We start from the raw sequence: 25,083 nt of genomic DNA, 5'->3' as shown, positions 1-25,083 counted from the left end.
TAAAGAGACTACATTGAAGGCTGAAGAGACTGACTCTTAACAGCTGGAAGGCATAAGAAAAAAAAATTCTACAATTATTCCTTCACCTTGCAGAAGCATTTATTTTCACCCACAAGACAAAACTCTAGACATGCTTGGTTTTAAAACTATTGTTCTCCTGCATACATATATTCATAAAAAGTTTTTATAAAAAAAGCCAGTTTTACAAAGTATTAAAATGTGTATTTAAAAGTAAATAAAATCTGTTTCTAGCATTTTGCCCATAGGGAAAAATACGTAAATACAAATAATTCATGTGTGACTTCCTGTTAAATTTTATATCCAGCTATTTTTGTAGCTTCTTTTTCTTCTTCTCCGGTTCATTCTTGCTGCTTATCTCTGTAGATGGATTTGCAGGCATATCATTTCCTAGTATCTACAGTAAGAAAAGAAGTAGAAGTCAGAATGCTTTTAATTCCAGTTTAGCTTATACTATCCTAATAAAACTTGAGTTCACTTGCACAGACCTTTTACAAACACTGTATCAACATCAGAAAATTCTGTTCGCAGTCATCTGAAAATGGGCCTACCATCATGTAACAATCACAGCTAGAACGCTCAATTGAAGTAAAAGCTGGAAAAAGACAAGGGAAATACAAGCAGCCCTCTTGACCAAATCGCCAGCGGTTCCTTTTGCACCCGAATACCTGTGCTGCCTTCTCTGTCGTTTGCCATGCCTTCGTGAATGCTTATAAGGCAGGGGGTATCAAGGAGAGGTGAAAAGGGGTCTCAAACCTAACACTTCTCATTTTGCTTTTAAAACAATCAACCACCACTGCAGGGTGATCAGGACACTGCATAGCAAAAAGGCATTTAGCTTTGGTAAAAACTGGAAAAACTTTTGAAATAAATGGAAAACAGACTTCTTCTAAAGGAAAGAAGAGCAAGAATAAAGAGAAGTCTGTATGCTTACAGAGAATGACTTGTCCTCAAGGGAAGAGGTGAGCCAACAAGTGTGCTATGCTTTCTTTGAGAATGTGGAAATGAGACGCATTCAAGCAGAGTAGAGTGAAGCAGGCTACAATGAAATACGGTTCATTTAAGTAGGGTTCATAAAACAATTGGAGCAAGACCAGACGCACGTATGCTCCTCTACACTCGAGTCTATGGGCAAACTCCAATGTTTGATTAGAGATGGTAACTGGCACGACAGGAGCTTGATGGGAGGAAGCTGATCGCTAGGGCTTTACTACCAGGTTATAAATGGTGTGAAAGTGACAACAGCATGTTCCAGTAGAAGAGTCATTTAATTGTATTAAGAGTAACACAGGCACCTATACTGGAATTAAACCCACCGCCGTAAGCTGAAAGCCATGTTTTTGGTCAGCTGCGTTAGGATGGCAACAATTATGACATGCTAAGGAGCACGGGAGAGGCTGCGAGAACAGAGAACGTGGTGACAACCACTCACCTTCAGTAAGTAAACGTCGCAAGAAGGCTCAGGACAGAGCCTAGGTTTCTAGGTGCCGGGAAAGGCTGTTTCTTGGAGCAACTAGTCAGAGAACTCACAAGAAGGGAGAAGGAACTCTTGCCTGAGGGCCTGCTTCAGAGGTTACCCACAGAACCAGCCCTGTAATGCTGATTTCAGTGCACTTAATGCAGCACCACCACAGTAGAGGGGAAAAAACCCCCAAACCTTAAAATGCATTACATCAGCAATAATAAGGAATTTAATAAAGATTTTATTAAAGGGGGTTACAAAAAGGTAGAATGCTTTCAGGGGTGAGATGGAATTTTAAGAGAGACTTGGAGTAAGAATATGCCATTTATCAATAGAATTTCAAGAGAACAGTTAAAAAAAAGGTCAGTAGAGTGATTAATTAGTATTACAAGTCAACAGACATCCTCCAAGAAGTGAAAATCCTGTCCAAATGAAGAAGAAATATGTGCAAAAGTAAGTTAAAATAAACAGGCAAGCCCAAAAGACTGAGGAACAGTAATAAAAATTCTCTAAGTAAGTAAGTAAGTGAGAGGCAGGGATTTCTTCCTTTCTCCTCCATCAATGGATGGCTTAATGACAACGAAAGCCTAAAGCCTGAGCAACAGGTAATCAAAGCATATTTGAAGCACTCAAGAAAATTAAGACCAACATCAAGAAGAGTGTTACAAATGACCATCATCCAAAAAAAAGGTGGTTTAGAACAAACTGCGTAAGAGGAATGCTAACAGTGCCAGGACCAGATACTGTCCATCAAAGCATTCTAAAAGAATGTGTAAAACCGTCAGCTAGCGACTGCTGGTGTGTATAAACTCATTGCTTAAAACTAGTCTTGGTAGTAGAAGGAATGATGGAAAGTGTTCCCACATAACACCATTCAACACAGAAAATCCCATCCGTGTGTCTCTGTATGTATGTGATCCTGTATGGATCTGTGGTGTGCTCACATTAAGAATCACGCCTGTGCTTCTCCTCCCAGATCAAAAAAATCATATCACAGAACTACAAAAACATAAAGGTGATGAGGAAGATCAAAGATACGAAATAGTTTACAGAAAAGCAGGCGCTAACATAGTGGATAATAGAAGTATATAGAATTGAGTGGCATGAGAGTGGTAGGTGGGAATAAAAGACTATTTTTCATAGTGTAGGAAATACAGTATGTCATCAAGTAACAGTATTAAGCATCATGCTTGAAACAAATGAAAGGTTAAGTACTTTTTCATACATGGTGAGCTGTGGAACTCGCTGTTACAAGACACTGTGGGAGTCAGAAGTGCAAGCTGGGAAAAAAAGCGATTAAATTCACAGAACAAGGCTCTGTCTACTGAACACAAAGATGTGTATCTGGGTGAGACAGTATTTGAGTTGTAAATTGCTGGAAGCTTTGAATGGAGACAAAGGGAATGATCACTGTATGCACATCTTACTCCTATACTTGTTCCTTACCAGGAAGGAGGACTAGTAACTGATGTTTAAGATGACACAATTTTGGATTAACCAGTACAGCCATTCCTGTATCAAGGGGTAAGCTAAAAGCATAGTATTGGCTTTGTTGTAGAGCAAAGACCTTCGCAGAAATTAGTACAAGAAGCAGAAGGGGGGGGGGGGGGGGAATCAGCTTGCATTAGCCTTACGTTGTGTCTGTTTTCAGCAAACAAAGCGTGTCCCTCAGGGACCCGAGTCATTGCAACAGGAGTGTTCCCGAGTTACACCCACAACAGCAGCTCTGACAAACACTAGTTGGTGAGCGCAAGCAATGTGAACGCACAGCAGGATGCGAGGTTTCTTTCTACTACGAATTCCGTTATCTACTCCTGCTTTTTGACATCATGAGGACTGCCTTCAACTCAAGCTAAGACAACAGCTCAAAGATAAGAATATTTACATGTGTTTGGAAACAGGTTTCTCAGAGAAAAGAAATAATAATGTTTGACTGTATAAACAAGGACCTCTTGCTTATTTTGGGTTTTCTTTTTCTTCCATGATTACAGATACTCAATTACTGCAAGCATCTGTTTACCAAAAATGTCACATGTAACTGAATGGAAGTACACAATCTTGTAATGGCATTCGAAATACTAAGCAGGCCTGAGGTGTGAGACTAGGTGAAAACCCCAGTGTCCCAGATGCACTACGAAGCTAGAATTGAAAAGTCTTCAGACACAGTTATTAGGACATTACAGTTCTTACAACATTATCAAGAGAGAATTTTTATATTGTGGAAGTTGTAAGAAAGGACTGCCATTTACAGCCAGCAATTACAGAGTTTCCTTCTGAGCCACCCATCACAGTTATGCCATAATTTACTGGAGCAAAAAGACGATCCTAGGGAGTTTTGGCAGATTTTCAAAAGAGAGATTTGATTACAGAACCATGAAATTCAAAAGATATTACTTTAGCAAATCATCGTCTTTCCCATCAGTGGAAATATCCCTGATGGGCCCAGAAGGGAAATACAATTTAGAGCCCTTTATTCTTTTCAACAGCCAGTGAAAGCAGACCTGTGTTTTATTGAGAGTAGATATGAAGCATTTGCTACAATCTGCTACTAATGATTTTTTTTCTTTTGGGTTAAATTTCAATTTTACCATATGCTGATTTTTTAACATTACTGAAGGGCAGTATGATTCTATGAATCACAAATCTTGTGCCTTACCTTTGGTTCTACCAACACCATCCGAATTTTCTGATGCTGGATGTTGGAAGCATCTAACATAATGTTCACTTTAACTTTATCAAATACGCGTAATGTTGTGTCTTCCACAGTAAGCGATGGTACCTGAAAGTTCAAATTTTGTATAAATACTCACTACTTACAATGTCTTACATTTTTATACAAATAAATATTTTTGTAGGAAATCACTGATGTTACATGTCAATAAAAATGAACACAAATTACTGTCCTGAATGTTTTGAGTGTCATAGTATGTGGTAGATACATTTTTGCGGTGTTGGATAACTAGATATTGATAGTATCTATTACAGGAACCAGTTCCTGTCAGAACCTGTTTATTTAGACTTATAAAGACCATAGTAGCACTACTACTACAGATTAATAAACTTGCATTTAGAAAAGCCTCTCTTACCCTTCTAAATCCAACTAGAATAGATTTTAGTCATTCTGCTCACTTACAAAATCAAAACCTAAAGGTATTTAAGAACAAACCTTATAAAACATACCTCATTGTTGTAATCCAGTCTTGGTGTTGGTTTATCTTTTTCTTCAAAGAAGACCGTTCCTTCTAAGCCATACTTAGGAATCAGAACCACAACTGCATTTTTTCTTACAAATAATATATATGCATCTTCATTCACTACTCCTTTGCTTTTGAAGAACAGCTGTAACAAAAGTAAAATACATGAATAAGAAAAAAAAGCACTAGAACATTCTCTTTTGGATTACAAACCTACTGGCTTAAAAAAATAAAAACATTCAAATACAAAACTATGCTTAGTGATAATTACACACCATATATTGAAAGCGGATTAAAAAAAAAATCCCATAAACTGTTTATAACATTACTGTAGTATTAAGCATTCACCGTGTTTATAAAAAACACAAAGTAAAAAGAATCCTCAAGACACCATTATTCGAAATTTTTCAGAACCAGCAATGCAACACTGAAGCTCTTCCTCAAAAAAGCAGCCCCCATTCTTAATCATTCTGCAGACTTGCTTGGCTTTGCTCTACAAAGCACAACTCCATGTTCTCTCCCTTCCTTTAAAATCAACGTGACTTGTCCATAGTTAATCCTCACATCTCAGAACTACTTACTTGTGTGTGGAATGCAACAGACGCTCTTTGTGCGTATTGAGCCATTTTATGTCGGTAATTGAGATTTTTACACATATCCGCTAGTTTATGTTTGTCTGTAAGTTCTGGGTACGTACTGTCTGCTCCTATGGCCACTGCCAAAAGTCGATGTACTATAATGTCAGCATACCTGCAATAGATGAGATAAAGTGATTAATGACATATCAAAACATACTTTTTTAATTAAAAAGTTTCTGAATATAATTTTGTTTTTATAAATCTTATAGATCAAGAAGTTTTTGTAATAACGGTTGTCTGCTGATAACTCCCTGTATTAATTCAAGACCACTCTCTTTGCTGACCAAAGATACACTCTGCAGAGCCAGAACGAACTGTACTATAAGAGAAAGTCTTTACTGTATTTTACCAATAGAGCCTGTATTGTTGAATGTTTACAAAGAAGAAACAAAGCTTTATTTTTGGACTACAGAATGATGTTTAACCATGGCAGCTTAAGCCGCTCTCTCTTCGCTTTCCCGTGAACAAGACAAATTTAGTGTAGAATGGTATTTCAATGCCATTGATCTGCAAAGCATAATCACACTTGAACTTCTTGGTACACAACTTTTATTAGAACTTCAGCCAGGAACTTTGTAATTCATCTGTTAGCAACTAAAATTTACTCTAAGGGCTCCCAGAAGCTCCACAAATTATCCACACAAATGCATAGGAATTTTAATCCACCTCTAAGAGATTTCACTTGAAATGCTTCTAAGGAGCAAAATATGACAACAATTATTTTCCTCAAAACTTAAGATACTTCTTGGTTAAAAGAAAAAAACCAAACCAACTCATTTTCCAAGATGTACGATTTCATTACAATGCAACGGCTACAGTAGCAAGTTTCAAATTAGCAATGTTTTTATATGTAAAATACAGTCTCCTCAGAATTTAAACACAGCTCCCACCTGAAAAATGACTGGCCAAACTCTGCCTTAGTCTCTGGTTGACTTCTATAATGCTAACTGATACCAAAGTGCATTTCTATCCGAGAGATATACATTAGGGATGTATTCCTCTTATTTTTATGAGTCTGTTTAAAAAATTTTATTAGACCTTAGGAGTCGTAGAGAGTGAACCTAGGAGCTTAGATGAAGATGGATCACCATGTAAAGCCACTGCTGTTTCAATTGAAATCTAAAGCTGAACAGAAACAGTATTTTGTTTTAAATGGACAACACCACAATTCAAAATAGAATTTCTTCACAAATAAATCACTTATTTTTGTTCTCTGAAACTTTCATAAAGTAAAAGTACCTTCTAATGGGTGAGGTAAAGTGGGTATAAATAGGTGAGGCTAAACCATAGTGATGAAAATCATTATCCATTCCAGAGCAGAAATAAACAGCTTGCATCATGCAGCGAGTGGTCAAAATTCGCAACAGTGTATTTAGATAGGGGAACACAGGAGATTCAGCTTTGTCTAATGATTCAGCTAAAGCCTTTGCTGAATCTGTCTTAATTTCCAAATTCTGGAAAGAGGGAAAAAAATTTAAAAAGGTCAGGTATTACTAGCAAATGTTAACACAGTATAAGCAGAAATACAACAGCTACATCCATGCTGATCTTAGCAACTGGCACCAGTCTCACACCTAATAACAACCCAATGCAATGCCACTATTACAAAAAAAACAACAACAACAACAAAAAATCCACCCATGCACAGATCCCTCCCTCGTTATTACTAGTACTCTATGCAAACAATGAAAAGCGCAGTCAGTAGCCTAGGAATTCAGAAAAGACACCCATTCAGAACTCAGAAACACTTTATGCTAATATTAAGAAGCTTTTTATTTCCTTTGTTTGATTTTTCCATCCCTTTATTGAATAAATCAAAAGGGATATAAAAAAAAAAAAAAGGTACTTAGGCCACACAAAGATTCTCATCCAAGCACAATGTAAGTAGTAATCAACCTTCCTGTATGTCCTCCACAAAATAATGAAAACGTATACTTGAAAAAAGTGATTTGTAAAACTAGTACTGTATGACACTAAGCTTGTTCCCCATTTGCCATTGTTCCCTGATAAAAATTCAGGTAGTCTGAAAATAAATAATTAATTTTTAATTTCCAGTCACACAAAGTAAGTTTCATTGCAAGATCAGCTGAACGTTCTTTCCTTCATGTACACCACTGACAACAAAGTATGATCTAGGGATCAAATTATGCCTGTATTATGGTAAAATAATTGCATATTTATTAAAAAAGTAACAAAAATATAGCATTTTAATACTTAGTTGTGATGGTTCTGCATCTGCAGAGTAGCGAAAAGTCACCTTGGTTTATTAAAAGAACATTTCTCTATGCACAGGAATTTAGCTTTCCAAATAAAACGGTACTTTAAAAATAATTTTCAGAGTACAAATGAAGTAATTATCATTATTCCAGTTTTATAGCAATGGAAAATGAAATGGGCTGGGTTTGGGCTCATCTATTAATCTTACACTGATAGAATTTGGAAGTTTCTCTCTTGCCCCTAAAAAAAAAAAAAAAAAAAAAAAAAGGCAGGAGGAGGGGAGTTGAAGGGAAAGGAAATATGAATGCACATTACAATGTCTAACAAAGTTGATTTTTCAAAGTTTATCTCAAATAAAAGATCCTAGAACTGGAAAAATCATTTTTCAGTTCAGACTTGTTCATTAAATCAGACTTGTTTCAGGCTAAATTAACTTCTAGCTGATCTACAGAGAGGATGGAAACTATAAACACATATGAACGTATTTTCTTACTTCCTGACTTTAAGAGAGACATGTTATTTGATGTGACTGATCAGTTTTTAAGTACATCAATAATGTATGTGATCCAGAGCCAAAAACTCGCTCAAAGTCACACGTGGCTTGGAGAGGAGAAACACTGCAAAGCACACAAGAGTTACAATACAAAGACTTAAAGAGTGATTTCCTTTCTTTATCTAAGAAAGGATTTTTAAAAAGCGCAAGAGTCTTCCTTTCACCTAGAGGTACAGGTATCTTGCTACAAGTACCATCAATTTCGAAGTTTAGCTGATATACTTTCAAAATACTGCTTTCCAACCCTTATTCTTGGGTAAGTGTCCAACCAGAGAGAAAACACAGCTTTTTATAATTAATTCACTTAATTAGCATGGTAAAAACTTGCCTGGGACTTTGCTGCCTTCACAAGGATGTCATAATTTGATGGGGGAGGAGCAGGATGTTTCCGGAGCAAGGCAAACTCTGGGAACTCATCGTAAATTTTTTGTGCTACAGAGACATTGGCAAGCAACATGAACTCTTCAACCATGGAATTTGTTTCTCTATCAACGTAAAATATTTTGTATTGTTAGAAAAGCATTAAATTATATTTTGAGTGCCTAATGAAGAAACATTCCACCATCCTAACTGTTATATAGCAGTAATCAGTGGTTTTGAACATTGATACATTTAGGCAAACATTTTTAAGACTGAAAACATAACAATTATTTACTAAGTTTCAAATACTGAGTCAGAAGGAAAAAACCTAAAATATTCTAAAGTAACAAATTATATTAAAGAAAAATGCTCTTTAAAATGCCCAAAAACACCAATAGATAAGTCTTTTGATTTCTAAGAGAACTGTTCAAATATTGTGCATATTTGAAAGCACCATGTTGCACACCATAAACCATGACAGTATACATAACTAAGCGTAGATTTTAGCACAGAAACTAAGTAGTAGTATGAGACCAAGCAAGTATCTAGCTTCAGAAATTGAATCAGTAGCTCCGTTTCTAGACTCCTCAATAAGACTGTCTGTATCACTCTGCACATGTTCAATAACTGCTCTGTTGTTCTTAAGGTTTCAGTAATCTGTAACTCCAAGATCTACTTTCTCTCCTTTGTTAATACCAGTAGAAAAGCATCACAGAGAAGCCAGTGGGATGTAGAGTTTGGACCTCAGTGCTCCATGAAATCAGTAGTAAAGACTTAAGTTCATATATGAAGCACACAGTTCAAAACTTGCTTCATAAATAGTGAAGAAAAATACAAAGGAGTTCTCTTTTCTAGGATCAGCTTGCCCAGAGAAGTTATGGATGCCCAATCATTGGAAATGTTGAAGGGCAGGCTGGACGGGGCTTTGAGCAACCTGATACAGTGGAAGATGTCCAAGCCCGTGGCAGGAGGCTTTGGACTAGATAATGTCTAAGGGTCCCTTCCACCCCAAACCATTCTATGATTCTATGATTGTCCTGCACTATTATACGAACTCTGTACACTATTAAGTAAATGTTGCTACTTAAACATGCCTTTAATGCCATCCCTGCCCTGAATTAACTAATTGAGCAAAATAAAACACGTACTTGAGCTCCTTCGTCTGCAGATCAATAGGATCATGAGTTTCACTGTCCATGTGGAAACGAACTTCTGGTGAGGAAAGTGTCAAGGCTCTGGAAGACAGTAAGTGGTATTAATGAATGACAGTAAAGCAGAAACAGCAGCTGAGTTGCAGGCCTGTACACAACATCTGGGTTTATCATGAAACTAACTTAAAACTAGCAGAAATTTTAAAAATTAGCAGAAATTAAAAATACGATAGTGGAATTAATGTTCAAATTAGCCAAAATTATGATGCTGACACACATCAATATTAGCTCCTAACATTTCAAATGCTACTCCTCTAGTTTTGTTTCTATAATGACTGTAAGAGATCCATATTGATTGATCTTGTGAAGGAAAAGTTAACATCCCAAGTTCATGTTTTTGGTAAAATGAAGATAGGCATTTTTATGCAAATCGAAATGGCAAAATACTTCTCTTTCAAAAGATTTTCACTGGAAAAATGAACACAGAGAACCATTACACAGTTTGACAGCAAAAAATAGCCAGAAAAAAAGCAGGAAAAAAGGTAACAGGGACACTGCACAGTTTACCCGTTATCAATTCTTCTCTTTTTCAGAATTTTTGCTAATTTGTTTAGTCCACGTAGGCTGGTAGTAATATCATCATTCATAGTTGCTGAATCAATTCTCATCTGTGCTTCAGCATATGTAAGAGAAGCCTTGAAGAGGTTTAAAAAAAAAAAAAAAACCATGATGATACATAATTGAATACTGAAAAGAAAAACAGTTCTGTGTTGCAGAAACTGCAGTTTGCTGTCAAAGTTTGTTCACAACAATAGAAAGCTTTACATTCAACAACTGAATACATGTCATTTTCAAAGAATAATGGACAAAACAGGACAGATCTATGCAAGAGACTAAGAAATACCAGGTATTTACAGCGGGTTTTTTATGCTGATCATGGATCTATTTTATACAATAGAAGCCTAATTTTCAGAAATATATTAAATATCTACAGAGTCCACTGAATTTAACGGAAAATTATGAGTAGCTGATATATAACAACCAGTATATAACAACCATGTCCTATATATATGTATCAATACATTTATACTTTTTAAATAAAATAGCATAACAAAGTAACCACACAAAAAACATTGCCTTAAGAGTTTCAAAAGAACAGGGCAGAATCAAACATTTTCTTTATTTTTAGAATTTAAGCATCATTTTCTAATTCTAAGAAAATATAAATCAATAAACAGAAAGAAGAAAACTTTATTATCAGGTCTGTTGATCATTCTTTTTATAAAAAGGTCTCCAGCTTTTTTTCAGAAGTATAATAATAATATTTATGTGACTAACCTTGGAATTAATAACACTCTTTGTAAATCTGGTTTTTAGAATTTCAGCCTTATGGTTCATCTCCCATATACATGAAAATGCAAGCCTATGAGAGGGCGAAGGTGGGAAAAAAATCTGTTAAAATCCACATATAAATATCTGGAGTTTCTTGTCAGGATCAAAGTATGGATCATATACATATACCTGTCCACATTAGATCTCAGGGAGCATAAATTGGAACTAAGTAACTCTGGAACCATATCAATCCTCTGCAAAGTAAAGAATAATAACTGGTTATAAGTATGTATTTTAATTTCCTGACTTTTAATATACTAAAAGTTTGGAAATAATTATTGCTTTATTTTTTTGCTAAGAAAGCTCAGATTTCTGAAAGAAAAGTAAGCTACTTTCGAGGAAATTCATTCAAAGATCCATTTTACTTATCAGTTTTTTAGTAAGTTATTTCTGAAAAGAAATTGTGGTTTGTGAGAAATAAGTTAAAACAAACAGGACTAACTGTACAGTTGTAATGAATACAAATCATAGGAAACAATAGAGATTTAGCTACCACGAGAGAAAAAAAAAAAAAGGAAAAAGCAAAATCAGGCCACTTCTGCAATTTCAGATTGATATTAAAACAGTAGTCCAGTTTCAGAACTACATGTTATTAATGCTTCAAACAGGAGTTGAAAGGGATATTCTCCAGATAATGGATTTAAAAACAAACAAACAAAAAAAAAGTATTTATTCCTCTTGCTGCGCAGGCTAAATGACAGAAAGCACCTTCATTTTGATAGTTTTAGGCAAATTAAGTGCAGCCCAAAGGAGTCTACTACTTTTTTTCCCTTAGAGATAATGTCTCTACTACCAAGAATTGAAAGAGGAAAGCCATGAAAAATCCAACCACTTAATTGTACTAAAAAGGTTTTTATACAGAAAACAATTACTTTTTCACACAGATATACTGTTGTTCCTCTTTTTGCCGACTCCTCATCCAAAGCATTTCCTGGGCGAATAAAATGACTGACATCTGCAATATGTACACCAACCTAAAAAACAAGTATATTATGCATCTTATGAAACAGAAATAGTTCTCAACGTGAAAGAAACTTTCTCAAGTTTTTATTTACAACCCAATTTATCCATTCCCAGCTCCCTTCAGCAGCTCCTATATTTAGTAATGGGAATAATTAAAACCTATCATACTGATATTAAAAAATGAATAGTTGCAACAATTATGCAAAATAAGGGCATGAGTACATTAAGTGGGAAATTATACTCATTACCAAAGCAACTCTTCTTGCCTGGGAGCTCAAACAACCTCTTTCATTTTCTTCAAGGCTCGCTGCAAATTTGGTTTTGCTTTTCTGTTTGCTAGGCTTTCCATTTTGGCACACTCTGCTATTACAATTACAAATTAATTTATAATGAAGAAAACCTGACTAAATCAGATAGAATCATAGAACCGTTTAGGTTGGAAAAGACCCTTAAGACCATCAAGTCCAACCGTTAACCTAGCACTGCCAAGTCCACCACTAAACCATGTCCCTAAGCACCACATCTACACACCTTTTAAATACCTCCACGGATGGAGACTCAACCACTTCCCTGGGCAGCCTGTTCCAGTGCCTGACTACCCTTTCCGTGAAGAAGTCTTTCCTAATATCCAACCTAAACCTCCCCTGGCACAACTTGAGGCCATTTCCTCTAGTCCTGTTGCTTGTTACTCGGGAGAAGAGACCATTCCCTACCTCACTACAACCTCCTTTCAGGTAGTTGTAGAGAGCAATAAGGTCTCCCCCGAGCCTCCTCTTCTCCAGACTAAACAACCCCAGCTTCCTCAGCCACTCCTCGTAAGACTTGGGCTCTAGACCCTTATAAGGGGGTAGAGAGCTGGTGTTAAGTCTGTAGCTTTTTAATGCCTTTTTTTTTCTTTTTTTTAAATAAAATAATTATTGCTTAGGCATTACAGCAGTAGCTTCACTTTTTCTACTGATAGTTCCTTATCCTAGCTGTAGATATCCATGTTTACACTTAGCTAAAGCAGTAAATAAATTCTATGTTAATTTCCCATGCCAAATGAGCAGAAAAAGCAGAGTGAATTTAGACCACATTAAATTCCTGCTTCCGACACTGATGTAATGCAAATCAACTCCTGTTCTTTATTACCATTTCACAGTTGTGCAAACACCATTAATTTCTTTTACAACAGGCCTGGAGCTTTGTTCATGTCATTTACTATTACCACCACTGCACTATTTGTAAAATAAAGGAAGAAGTAAATAAATAAATGACTGGCTTGATCAAAAAAAAGGAAACAATACCTCTATATTTCCATTTTCTACTTCTCTACAATGTAATGCATCATCAATATCTGTACAGCCAGGAGGGTCAACACTACAAACACACAGATGCCTTAAGTCTTCCCTGTATTTCATATCCTGAAATTAAAAAAATAAATAAAAAAAATTGTTTTCAAGAACATCTTCCATATCAAAGTAAAAATGATCATTTGAGAAAGCACTTTGCATAAGATTTTCCAAAGCAACCAAGTATTTTCGGAGTGCTTTTTTTTTTGTCTTAGGACAAGATTTGCAGTAGTGTTTCTTTGTAAGATCAAAACAGACATGCGGAAACTACAGTGATAGAAAAACTAAGACAGAAGATGATCAAGTATTGAAAAATTTCCTGTTTTGCAGCAAACAGGAAGATAAACAGAATTAAACCACAATCTTTTCATGATCTAAGAATTAAACCACAATCTTTTCATGATCTAAGAATTAGCAGGACCAGGAATCAAGACTTTTTAAATGAAATTTTGACTGATGACCAGCTGGACAAATTGTTTAGGATATCATTGCTCTCAACTAGCTTTAGCTTTCTAAGGCTTAGATGTCTAGAGCGTTGAAAGGAACTGCACACTATAGAAGTATTTACCTTTGTATAATGGCTACAAAAAGATCTCAGATAGGTATCTTATACTAGACAACTGACTTTTACACAGCTGATTTACACAAAGATCCCTCCTTCAGTTTCCATGTTCAAAAGAAATAAGAGTAGGTAATAAAAATAGTCCACCTCAAAGGAATTAAAATACACAAAATGCACAAACAAAAACACTCATCCCAGCCCAACACAAAACAAAAAACACTAGCCCAGCCCAAAACAAAAACATATCATGCTCAAATTGTTCCCTGATGACATTTTTCCATGCGTTCTAAAGCAACGATTTCCCATATTTAAGCTACTGGGGAGAACCTGAAATGCACTAACAGCATTTAAAATGAACAATTCTGCAAACACCAATTTCTCTTTCTCTACTTCATTAGATTATAGCAGGATATATTAAAGTCTCCTCTCCTCAGACTATTTTAGTGATGACACAGACTGCCACATTTGGTTAAAAAGCTATTTAGCAAGATGAAAAACTCTTAGGGATGATCTTACAATTATTTGAAATGCAGTCTCTCTCCTTTGCAAAAAAAAACCCCCTTTTTTAATATTTTCATTATTTAATGAAACCTGCAATATGGTTTTTATTTTAAAATGCCTATCCCTAACAAACACAGTTTTAGCCAAAACCTAAAAACTTGCAGAGGCCTTGTTTCCCCAGGAAATCTGGCTGAAAGTCCACCCTAAGACAAAATGGTTTTGGACAGCATTTTTTCCTCTATTTTTGGTGTGCTGGGATATCCAAGAATGTCACAGTTTGATTTGAAGGAGAAGGCACAGTAATTATTACAATAATTTAAAAATTATTACCTGTTCTGTAATGCTCCATGGCATTTTTGGTAGGAAACTAAGGACACCCTGGGAAAAAGGCTGATGAGGAACATCATGTTCAAGCAAAAGAACTTCTGTCTCGGTCTCTTTATCTCCAGCACTTCCCAAGTTCTTTACAAAATGACCCTGAGAAACAATATACGTACATACAAATATATACACAGACACACATGCACATCAAGCAATATTGTTTGTTCATAAGTAAGTATTTGAGACCATTATCTCATAAGTTACTAGTATATTAAACTACACAGAAGGAGTAATCTTGCCTTCTTCAGTCAACTTTCTCATCTTTAAGAGAGAAATTTCAAACATTTAATTGATTCAGTAAGTCTGAACTTTGTATTTCCCTCTCTTTTCCTAGAATAGCACTAAATTCTCCACATTTAAGACTGCAAAAATTGCAAATGTAGCGATTCAGTTTTGCAGGAAAGAAAAACTATTGCTGCATAAGCAACAAAACTAATAAGCTCTAATTTCTCTATGGGTTTGTGTTGTGCCACACATCCCGCTCCCTAACACCACATTAACTCTACTTCCTTTCTCATGCCTCTCATCCTCTGCAGTAATGCTGTCTTTGTCTTAACACTCCTTCCATATATTCCAAGTTTCCTTCATTTCTCTAAACATGGGTGAGACAGCTGTGCTGTCATTCATTACAAGCTATGCATTCCTACACAAGGCAATGGAAGCCTCTTCAAAACCTAGTTAGCGTTTAACACAAATTGAAGCTAGTGTCCTCAATTTCTCTTATATCCTCCTGTTTACAAAGAACTTTTAAGAACTTAATTACCTGTAACTCTGCCCCACTGGCAATTTGACTGAATTTGGCCAATGTGTTTGAAACTACTTGCCAGGACGGTGATCAACGAGTGGATGAACAAAGCCACAGTGAAAGGTTCACACTTGTAGGAACCCAGACTAAAACAAGGCGGTCCCTAGTTAGTTTAACTAGAACACCTTAGTTAGCACATATATGCTCACTGCAGAACCTCAGGACCAAGCTTTTTAGGTATCATACCCCATACCTGTTTTTTTGGGGTAAGAGTAAACTAAATCATTTGAGGACTTCCTTAATTTGCACCGTCAAAGAACGGCACTCAAAGAACTTAAAATTCATATCAATGCTTTTTGAAGTTACTTGGTGTTGCAGATAATAATAAACATCTTACCTAATAAACACATAAAAATCGGACAGATAAAAGTTCAGAAGAAAACACTTGAACTTACATTAGGATATCTGGAATTCCTGGGCCAACCGTCAATAGCAACAACTATTCTTTGTCCTTCCAAGGTATCTGCTTGTCTGGTTTCTATTCGAATGCGAGGAATTCTGCGATCAGCTGGTGTAAACAAATGGCGTCTTGCCTATTACCAACCAGAAAAAGGAACAAATAATTTCTAATTAAAGGAAAAAAAAATCTGCACTTACAATAACTTTATTATTTCCTTACCTCTTTGATCTGTGATTTGGAAAGCATGCCACAAAATGGTCGCCAGTTTCGTTTTATAATGCCCACTACTTTTCCTGTAGGTCTCAGCATGTCCTTGTTAACAGAAGTCTTCAGCTGGTAAGAAACAGAGAGGTTAAAAACACAAAGTGTTTGAACTCATGTTAACAAGTTTGACTACATCTTGTATCTCAAACCTTGGTGGTAACAACTTACATGTCACTATAATGCCATAAATTCTATTATGACTTCACAAACATGTCTCCCTGTGCTTTGCATGACTTTTAGTATTTTTAGTATGCGACATGACTACTTTGTTGTGTTTTTTTGGTTTTTGGGGGTTTTTTGTTTGTTGTTTTTGTTTTTTTTTTAACGGACATTGTTTCAGAAAAACAAAGAACAGCAGAAGAAGAAATGCTACCTTGTTCCACTGTCTCTGCTTACTCCACAACTATCTCCATTTTATTTCCCAAGCTATTATTAGAATTTTAGGACCCCTTTTATGTTGCTTGAAAATTCTCCAGTAATTCTAAACACAGTAATGAAAAAACACTCCCTTGGAATTCAGTGGGAAGATCATGTTTCTAAAGAAATGCAAATATTTGTTGGACAGGGTATACATTAAGCAGAATTACTGCAAGAAGCTAAAGAATATTTTACAACTGGTTCCAAACATATGCATCGCCTATAAAAGCTGACTGTCATCATGATACAACATATGCTCCTATTCTAGCAAATCCTAACCTGCACATCAGTATACAGTTTTGCATTATTACCTGACTACCACTCAGTAACTTTTAGATTTATTAAGTTTAACAAAGCAATGTAGGGATTTCTGATTGGGATTAATTGAAGAATTTAAAAGTATCTGTTTTATACATATTCACATATTTAACGCAACTGTAGGACTACAATTAGGTTTTATAATTTCCATATTCACAATAGTTTTTAGGAGTCAGTATAAAAAGGATGTATAAACCTAAAGCTTAACAACACTGTCAGGGTATTGCAGGTTTCATCTCTCAACATAAGTTAAGTAAAAAAATCATTTAATTCATACAATGTTTTCTTTCTCCTCTTCTTTTTCAATGTCATCTTCATTCTGCTCATCATCCTGCAAGACCACTGAGGATGGTGCCACCCATTCATCTCTCGCCAGCAACTCCACAGCGACAATATCTTCATGAACTGCTCGGTTTAAATGTTTCAGTCCCTGTATAATTATCTGGATTTTTTAGAAAACAAAAAATGAAAATGCAAATATTCATGATGATAGCAACAGAAGACCCAAATCAAAGCAGTATAACAGAAGAGTACCCATGTATAACAGGCTCTGCACTCTAAAGAACATTTTAAGGCATGTTTGTGAGGCATTTTCTTCCTCTGCCTAGGTTTCTTTCAGTACTGATGATATTATTTCAGGATCCCAATTGCCTCTATAAAAATAATTTGTTTTCCTCAGACTTTTTTTTTTTAAAATCAGACAATTGTTCTATTTTCGCAGGCTAGGGGACTCCACAGACTACTGGGAGACAGGAATAAAAGAAACAGAGAGCCAGAGAAGCACTTCTATCTGCCACTACAAATAGGGAAGGAGGAGACAACTGCTGCTGCTTGGAAACAGTGTCTGTAAAACTGTACCAACAGAGAATCCAGTGGGCAGACAGCTGGGTTAACTGCTTGGAGGGGAACAACCCATCTACTCATCACCAGGCATGAAAATAGAGGGGGAAATAAAGCAAGAGAGCCTCACAAGGGCTCACCACAATTTCTCTGAAAATCCTCCTACAAACTTGTTTCTCTGTCTTTCACCATATATTTCAACCTAATTTAAAAAAGAAGTGTTATATTTGAGTCAACTGAAAAATTAACAACTAAGATTCAGCTTTATCAAATACTTTATCAAAGCACAAGGTATAATTTTAAACACATTATTCTCTTTCCAAAAGAGCATAGTCGACATTTCAATAGTCTATATCCATACAAATTAACAAAAACAAAGCAAAAAAGTCAGGAAAAGACAGAAGAGGAAAAATTACTATAATGCTCCGTTTTAACAATGAAAGAATTACATCATTACATACATTACATCACCATGAAAGAATTACATTTGAAGTCATTACTGAGGCTAGTTCACAGCATGAAGTCAAAATGAAAAACTCACCTCTTTGTTTTCTTCAGCATCTCCATGAACCCAAACAGTAGCTTCAAGATAATTATCTCTGCTTGCCCTGTAAGTTCCTTGGAGGTAAATACCAGATTTTATTCCTTGCTGCAGTTTGCTAAGAGGAATATGTTCTGGGAAAATAATTTTTCCACTTTCTATTTCTTTCTTTAAAAAAAAAAAAAAGAAAAAGAAATTTTCATTCATGATTATTCCAAAAGTGAGCTCAAGAACGTAACTCTCAAGCTAGCAAACTCCAAAATCGTAACTATGTGTAGGTATGAATATGCACAATAATGAAAAACTACTATCAAGCAGTGATTTTTCTAATGAAGCATAAAAAGCAGAAAGAACACAGAAACATTACAATTCTAGGAATGCCTCCTTTTCTTTTCCTGTTTGCCTGCAGTTACTTAAAAAGATACTGCACAACTGACATACACTTTTACATTGATTTGGATATACTGACTGAACATATACTTAGTGAAGAAAATATTAGCACAGTACTACATAGTAAAGAGCACAGCACACAGTATAAGGATATACTGTAAGCTCTATGGAACATTATGAAAACACAGTACTGTGACTAAACTTTTAAGACAATTAGTCTTAATTGTCTTAAAAGAGACAATTAGTTAAAGCTGAACAAACTACAGCTAACCACGGAAAAGATCAGCTGAGCCCTCCACTTTCTTCCTACTCTTGCACGTCCCACTCCGTTCTGTTAGAACTAACTGATGAAATTAACCTTCCCATTTTTTGGTGGTGTTAGTTTTCAGCTCTATCAGTCTTACGTGAAAATATAAGTCTTGATTCTGATAAACACAAAGCACAAGGAAATAGAAGAGGATGTAGCTCATCTTCGAGCTGCAGCCTGCACTTATGTCAACTTAACTGACCACAGAAAACAGAGCTTTTGATACAAAATGCTTTTGATCAATAATAAATTAACATAAACTTTCAAATAATAGACACAAAACAAAGACCTAAATGGTTTGCAATATAGACTTCCGTAGTTTTCATTTTGTTTCTATTATTTCTAATATTTATACACTCTAACCAATTGTTATTATTCTCATCTTCACATCAGTTATCTAAAGAACTGACTTTTTTACAAACAACTAACTACTAACAGGCATATAAGCAGCAGTAAAAACAGCTGCAATATTTCCTTTTTTCTCTTCAGTTGTCAGAAAGTTATATTGCCAAAACGGTAATAAAGTCCAGAGGCCTCATCTTCTAAACTGACGGTAGTAGCCTGACATATGGTGTCCAATAACATACTGCAAACCATTTGTGATTAATTTATTTTATAAAAAGAAAATAAAAACATACCCCTTCATCAGATACACAAGCAAGACGATCTACAAGATCAGGATTAGCTACCAGGCTTTTTATATACTCCTCACCTACAAAAGCACACACATAAATATTTATGCAAGAGATGCACAAGATTTAGGTATGAAGACACTGCTGAGATTGTATATCTGAGCAATAAATTAAACATTCATGCCACTTCACTTACACGTATAAGCAGTTATCCCTTCCTCTAGAGCTTTCTCTTTATTAGTTCTGTCATTTGTTAAAAAGATAACTTGGATCTTCTCCTCATTCTCTATTTTCTTCAAGTGTTCATTGTACCATTTTACTGCTACCCGAATGGCTCTGTCATTGCGGTCATTAGAAGTTTCTCCTTGCTCTTGCTGTATGTATGTTTCTCTAAATAAATAAAAGGGGGGACACAAAACAAAACAAATCCCAACATCTATCCATACTTACAAACATTTTTCAGACAAACATGATCAAGATTGTGAGGCCAAAAAAATAATTGCTGTACTCATTTTTATAATATGTGTAAAACACTATAGGCCACTGAAGAAGGGTCAGCAGACACAAGAGTCAAAAAAAAAATAGCAAGGAAGCGTTAATTTCTAATACAACCTTCTCACTGACAATTGAAGAGGACTGCATTCAAGATGCTAGAACTATGCATTTAAGATTCCTAGAACTATGATACTGCAGTAGTGAAAACTACTTGTGAACACAAATAAAGGCAAATGAATTGCATCTTCATTTCTTAGACCTTTCTATCACGAACCAAAAGATTTTTTTTAATGTTTAAAAGGGACACTAACATGGAAAAGCATTATTCCATTGCTCAGGTTAGTCTTGTTTATAAATTTTATTCAATATTCTAATCACCTTTTCATACTATATATGCTTATATTGATTATAAAACAGAAAAGTTCCTGAAACATGCAACTATTTCCCAACAGGATTCCTTAGAAGTATACAGTTCTATGCACCTCAGTCTAATTTCTTTTTACCTAGTTGACATGTTCCAGTTCTGTTTCCCAGTTTCTTTTACTGGACATCAGTATAACTTTATTATACCCTATTCCACACCTTACCGATGATGTTCATTGGTGAAAGAATAGAAATGTTTTTCAGGGTTTCCAATCACGTCCCTAATTCGCTTGTACACTGGTGCACTCCGATTCCTGACTTCTTGTAAGACTGTCTGCAGCACAATGACATTCTTAATAACAGGATCTTCAAGTATATCAATCTGAGGAACAAAATGGAAATGAATCAAAATTGTTGTTTAATTCTATCAAATAACAGGACTTGAAATATTTGTTTGGTTAATACGTAAAAACTTAACATGAGTTGCACTACTTCTGCCTTTTTTTTCTCACTATTGGGAAACTGAACAGTATATTAGGCTGCTTCCTCCTGCTTGTGGGCAAAAAGTTCAAATAGGATTTTCCAGCCTCTTTGTGACCCAAATTTTGCTACAGTGAAGATAAGGACTCATTCTGACTTCCACCAAATTCAGCCTCAACATATGCAGGACTCAAATCAAATTTAAGGCCAGGTGTACACTAGAAATTTTGTTTACATAAGATGGGTTCTTGTAAATTATAATTTTCGTAAACAAAATACATCTGTGCACAATCTGACAGTAATTCAACATAATTTAAAGGCTGCCCGACATACGTCTCTGTGAGCAACCATAAAATAGTACCTGACCACTGTTACACAGCTAACGCGGACATGCCTGTGCACGTGTAGGTTTAAGTTCTCTGAAAACAATCCCACTGTTGCACTGCAATTTTAATTTCCGCAGATTCAAGTCAACTGGAATTCTGTTAGCTGTTCGTTTGGGTTTTTTTTTTTGAGGAAATCTGTTAAAAATTTTTCAGCACTTTTCTTTGCCAACTCCTGACAGACATGGTATGCAAGAGAGACACATGTATACCAAAAATCCATGCTCCTGTCAGGAGGAAAAAGGCGAGCTTCATTTCCTAAGCTTGTGGCAAGGAACTGTGCAAACCCATCTCCAAAAAGAGGCAGCAATAAGGCTCTAGAGGGCATGGCTAAAAGAATTAAAGGCAACGCCAGACCAAGCTTCTCTGCACCTGATGTTTAGATGACCTAAAAGATTTAGAGCCATGTTCATAGGGCAAGAAATCCAATATCATTCCATGCACAAGCTGAATTATCAGACCAAGTCTTACTGTTGAGATCCTGTTCCAGTTGCTAGGTAAGACCTTTTCCTACTGTTACCAAGACTTCCTAATCACTGCTGCTCCAGTTCATGGCACTGTACCCTGGCACATTCTCAGAGTGCTCTATAGTATGTATATACAAACTTTGCCAACAGACACCAAGTCCATGGGTAACAGGCTGAAAACAACCCGACTTGCTGTTTTGGGAAGAAAATCCTTACTTACAACTTTTGTGATAGGTAACTGCTAGAACACGAGTGCTGCGCCCCTCTCCTGAGTAATCCATGTTAGGATTCATGAATTACTTCCAGCCTTGAATGTCTGCACGGGGCTATTCTGCTTTCTACAGATGTGTTCAAAAACAATCAACAAAAAAAAGTCAAGCACTGAGAATGAATTCACTGCCTCCCAACCTGGAGTTCTACTGTCTGCGCTGCTCAGACTCAAACATTTGCACAATTAGCAAAGGGCTGAAGAGTAAAGTTCATCCCATGCTTCCAGAGTTGTACATGGGATGATTTTGCAGCCTCTATTCGTTACCTGAAATCAACATCACAATATGAAGAACCTAAGCCTACAACAGTCTCTGAAAAAGAGAAGACGTGTTTAGGAAAATTCAAGTTGACAGGAAAATTCAGTGACCACCTGACGATCCCAATCGCTGCTTCAGAGTCTATTCACTCTCCTTGCCTGACTCTACATACACGTGCCGGACCACAACAAACAAACAAAAAAATGCTGGTCTTTACTCCTACCGCTCGGGCAGCAAAACATAAAACTGGAAAACAGCCTAAAACCAGACGAGACTCGGTGATGCTGAATGTCCCTCAGGAGCTGGCAGGGAAAGAAAAGACTGCCCACTCAGGGACAAGGAACACCGGGAAGACCCGGGGCCGAGAGCGCACTGCTAAAGGCCTCCCTCCAGGGCCGTTCCCGAACCCCGCGGTGCTTCACCCCCACACGGATTCAACCCCGGCTGGCGCAGGGCTGGCAGCTCCGCGGGGCGCACGGGCGGGCCCAGCGGGAGGCGGCGGGCCCTCCTCCGCCGAGGCAGCCGCCGCCGGGAGCCGCTCACCTGGTGCAGGAGGAGGTTGGTGTCGGGCAGGAGGTAGTGCGGCCCGGGGCAGAGGCTGCTGGCGGCGCCGCTGGGCTGCGCCTGGAGGCCGAGGCCGGGCCCGGCGGAGCGGGGCGGGCAGAGGCGGCAGGCGGCGGCGCCGCAGGGGATGTCCTCGCGCAGGTAGTGCTCGCGCACCACCTTCACCACGGCCCCCGCCCGCGTGCGCTTCAGGAAGGTCCGCGAGGTCAGCATGGCGCGCGCGCGGCGGTAGCTCGGCCGCCTCCCGGCAGGCAGCGCGCGGGGAGCGGAGCGGGGCGGTCGACGGGCTCCGCCTCCCGTCGTGCCGCGCGGCAGAGAGCGGGAAGCGGCGCGCGGCGGCCCCCCCGGTCGCCGTGGTGATGGCGTCGCGCAGCCCCGCCTCGGCCGCCCTGAAGGAACGCGGGAGGGCGCGCATGCGCCGGCGGCCGCCGGCTGAGGTGAGCGCTTGGCGGGGCGCAGAGGCCGGGACCCTCGGCGCTGGGTGGGGGTGGGCGAGACAGGGTCGGCTCCCACTCCTCCCGCTGTGTGCCGTTACCGGTCGGACAGGTGCCCCTTGCGTTCCGCAGCGCTGGGCATCCGGCGGGTAGAGCAGCATCTCCGCCACCGGGCTGCTCCCGCCGTGCGGAAGGGGGGGGGTGGCGGCGCTGCCCTGTGGAGGCGGCAGCGGCCCGGGAGAGCTGGCCGCCGGCGGGCCCCTCGCCACGGGGCGGGCGCTGGCCTGGGCTCCGAGTGCAGCGTCTCCCTCCTCTGTGGGGCTCTGAACAGCCCGCGTTGGCGCATCTCTTAAGTAAAAGCTGCGGTCTATACCAAGGGGTTGTAGAAGCATGTGTGACTGTTAAGTCGCTCGCTTTTGGAAAGTACTAGCAAGTTAGCCTGGTAAGAACAATGGAGCTACTTCTTTAGAGAAGACAAAGGTGGGCATCAAAGTATTGCTTTACCATTTTCTCTAGTTAGTCTTGTTACGCCACTTGTAGTATGTTCCGTATCCCTCATGGGTCTCGGCAGTTTTCAGTGCATGCTCTTCTGACTGTAAATGGCAGGTACACATCTTGATTTAGCCATAATGTCTTACTAGTAAGCTTGATTCGCACCAGTATTTAGCTTATTGCAGTCAAAACTCTTGCTAATAATTATTTAGGAAGAGAGTCATCAGGCAACACTCTTCTTCAGAGCTTCTTAAAATGTTTTTCTTGGGTGAACAAAAAAATATATTCATGTGATGCTGAGAAGTATTGCTTAGTGGTCTTGTTTAACTGGTTAATTTTTTGTAATGACATAATGCCTTAATTGTTTTAATTTTTGCAGTTGATTCTTCAGGGGGCTTATCCCAACGTATAACTTAGAAAAGCTTTGCAAATAGTGGAAGAAAATGTCACACAAAAGCTCCAAGGAAGTCAGGAAAGTAAACATTTCTAGCTCCTTGGAGTCTGAAGATATTAGCTTAGAAACCACAATACCAACTGATGATGTTTCTTCCTCTGAAGAGAGAGAAGGTACTGTTAAAATCACTAAGCAGCTGATTGAACGGAAAGAGTTGCTCCATAATCTTCAGCTGCTTAAAATAGAATTATCTCAAAAAAACTTGATGATTGACAACTTGAAAGTAGAATATTTGACCAAGGTAAGAAATGTTGCTTCTTTTGTCATATAATCTTTTCTTGTTTCTGGTGCTTTTAGAGTACAGTAGAAGCTTCTATTCTGAAAAGAAATTCTGTGAATTGCATACTGGAAGCCTACTTAGGGTTTTGTTTTGTTTGGTTTTGTTCTTAAATGAGAAAAGGAGGAAACAAAGATATGTAAAACTTAGCTGATTTGTCCAAGGCGTTATACCTGTAAATGGATGAGGGGGATCGAATTAGTTTTCTCTTGTCTAAAAACAAAGGGAAAAGACCTGTATTCTTTTAGAAGTTATGAGTAATTTTGTCACTGATGTAAGCAACTTAATACAGCTTTTAACCTGATCTTGTGGAATACTAGTGTTGTGGTTTAACCCTAGCTGACAACTAAGCACCACCGCACAGCTGCTCGCTCACTCCCCCACAGAGGGATGAGGGAGAGAGTCGGAAGAGTAGAAATGAGAAAACTTGTGGGTTGAGATAAAGACAGTTTAATAGGTAAAGCAAAAGCCGTGCATGCAAGCAAAGCAAAACAAGGAATTCATTCACTA

General features: G+C 37.7%; 2 protein-coding genes across 6 annotated transcripts in view; one reads left to right on the top strand and one right to left on the bottom strand.

Annotated features, from left to right (window-relative positions):
- Positions 1 to 78: 78 nt before the first annotated feature.
- On the bottom strand, positions 79 to 23,228 carry DIS3 (DIS3 exosome endoribonuclease and 3'-5' exoribonuclease). 2 transcript variants are annotated; one of them, XM_087758092.1, is made up of 21 exons: positions 22,896 to 23,227; positions 20,720 to 20,877; positions 19,834 to 20,027; positions 19,644 to 19,717; positions 18,309 to 18,476; positions 17,205 to 17,369; positions 16,148 to 16,261; positions 15,924 to 16,061; positions 14,673 to 14,819; positions 13,235 to 13,351; positions 11,858 to 11,959; positions 11,115 to 11,179; positions 10,932 to 11,016; positions 10,161 to 10,288; positions 9,591 to 9,677; positions 8,411 to 8,567; positions 6,552 to 6,766; positions 5,256 to 5,424; positions 4,661 to 4,819; positions 4,137 to 4,259; positions 79 to 415 (listed from the first exon to the last, which is right to left on the bottom strand). In XM_087758092.1, exons 1-21 carry the CDS (start codon positions 23,127 to 23,129, stop codon positions 326 to 328), a joined length of 2,889 nt encoding a protein of 962 aa, XP_087614218.1. In that variant the 5' UTR covers positions 23,130 to 23,227; the 3' UTR covers positions 79 to 325. The 2 variants fall into 2 exon arrangements, with proteins under 2 accessions (XP_087614218.1, XP_087614219.1); XM_087758093.1 differs by lacking the exon at positions 14,673 to 14,819 and having other exon boundaries at positions 22,896 to 23,228.
- A 16-nt stretch (positions 23,229 to 23,244) lies between these two features.
- PIBF1 (progesterone immunomodulatory binding factor 1) overlaps positions 23,245 to 25,083 on the top strand; it is a 125,569-nt gene continuing 123,730 nt past the window's right edge. For 2 of the 4 annotated variants that reach the window (XM_087758094.1, XM_087758097.1), the window contains exons 1-2: positions 23,246 to 23,353; positions 24,222 to 24,537. In XM_087758094.1, coding sequence (XP_087614220.1) covers positions 24,286 to 24,537 — 252 coding nt within the window. In that variant the 5' untranslated portion in view covers positions 23,246 to 23,353; positions 24,222 to 24,285. Of the gene's footprint in view, positions 23,354 to 23,401; positions 23,831 to 24,221; positions 24,538 to 25,083 lie in introns of those variants that run through there. The other 2 variants (XM_087758096.1, XM_087758095.1) reach the window with 2 other exon arrangements.

This window comes from Nipponia nippon, unplaced genomic scaffold (genome assembly GCF_047370975.1).
Source record: "Nipponia nippon isolate SJK-2023a ecotype South Korea unplaced genomic scaffold, ASM4737097v1 scaffold_2, whole genome shotgun sequence".
Taxonomy (NCBI): domain Eukaryota; kingdom Metazoa; phylum Chordata; class Aves; order Pelecaniformes; family Threskiornithidae; genus Nipponia; species Nipponia nippon.
The sequence above is the reverse complement of the archived record's forward strand: the minus strand, read 5'-3'. Positions and strand labels throughout refer to the sequence as shown.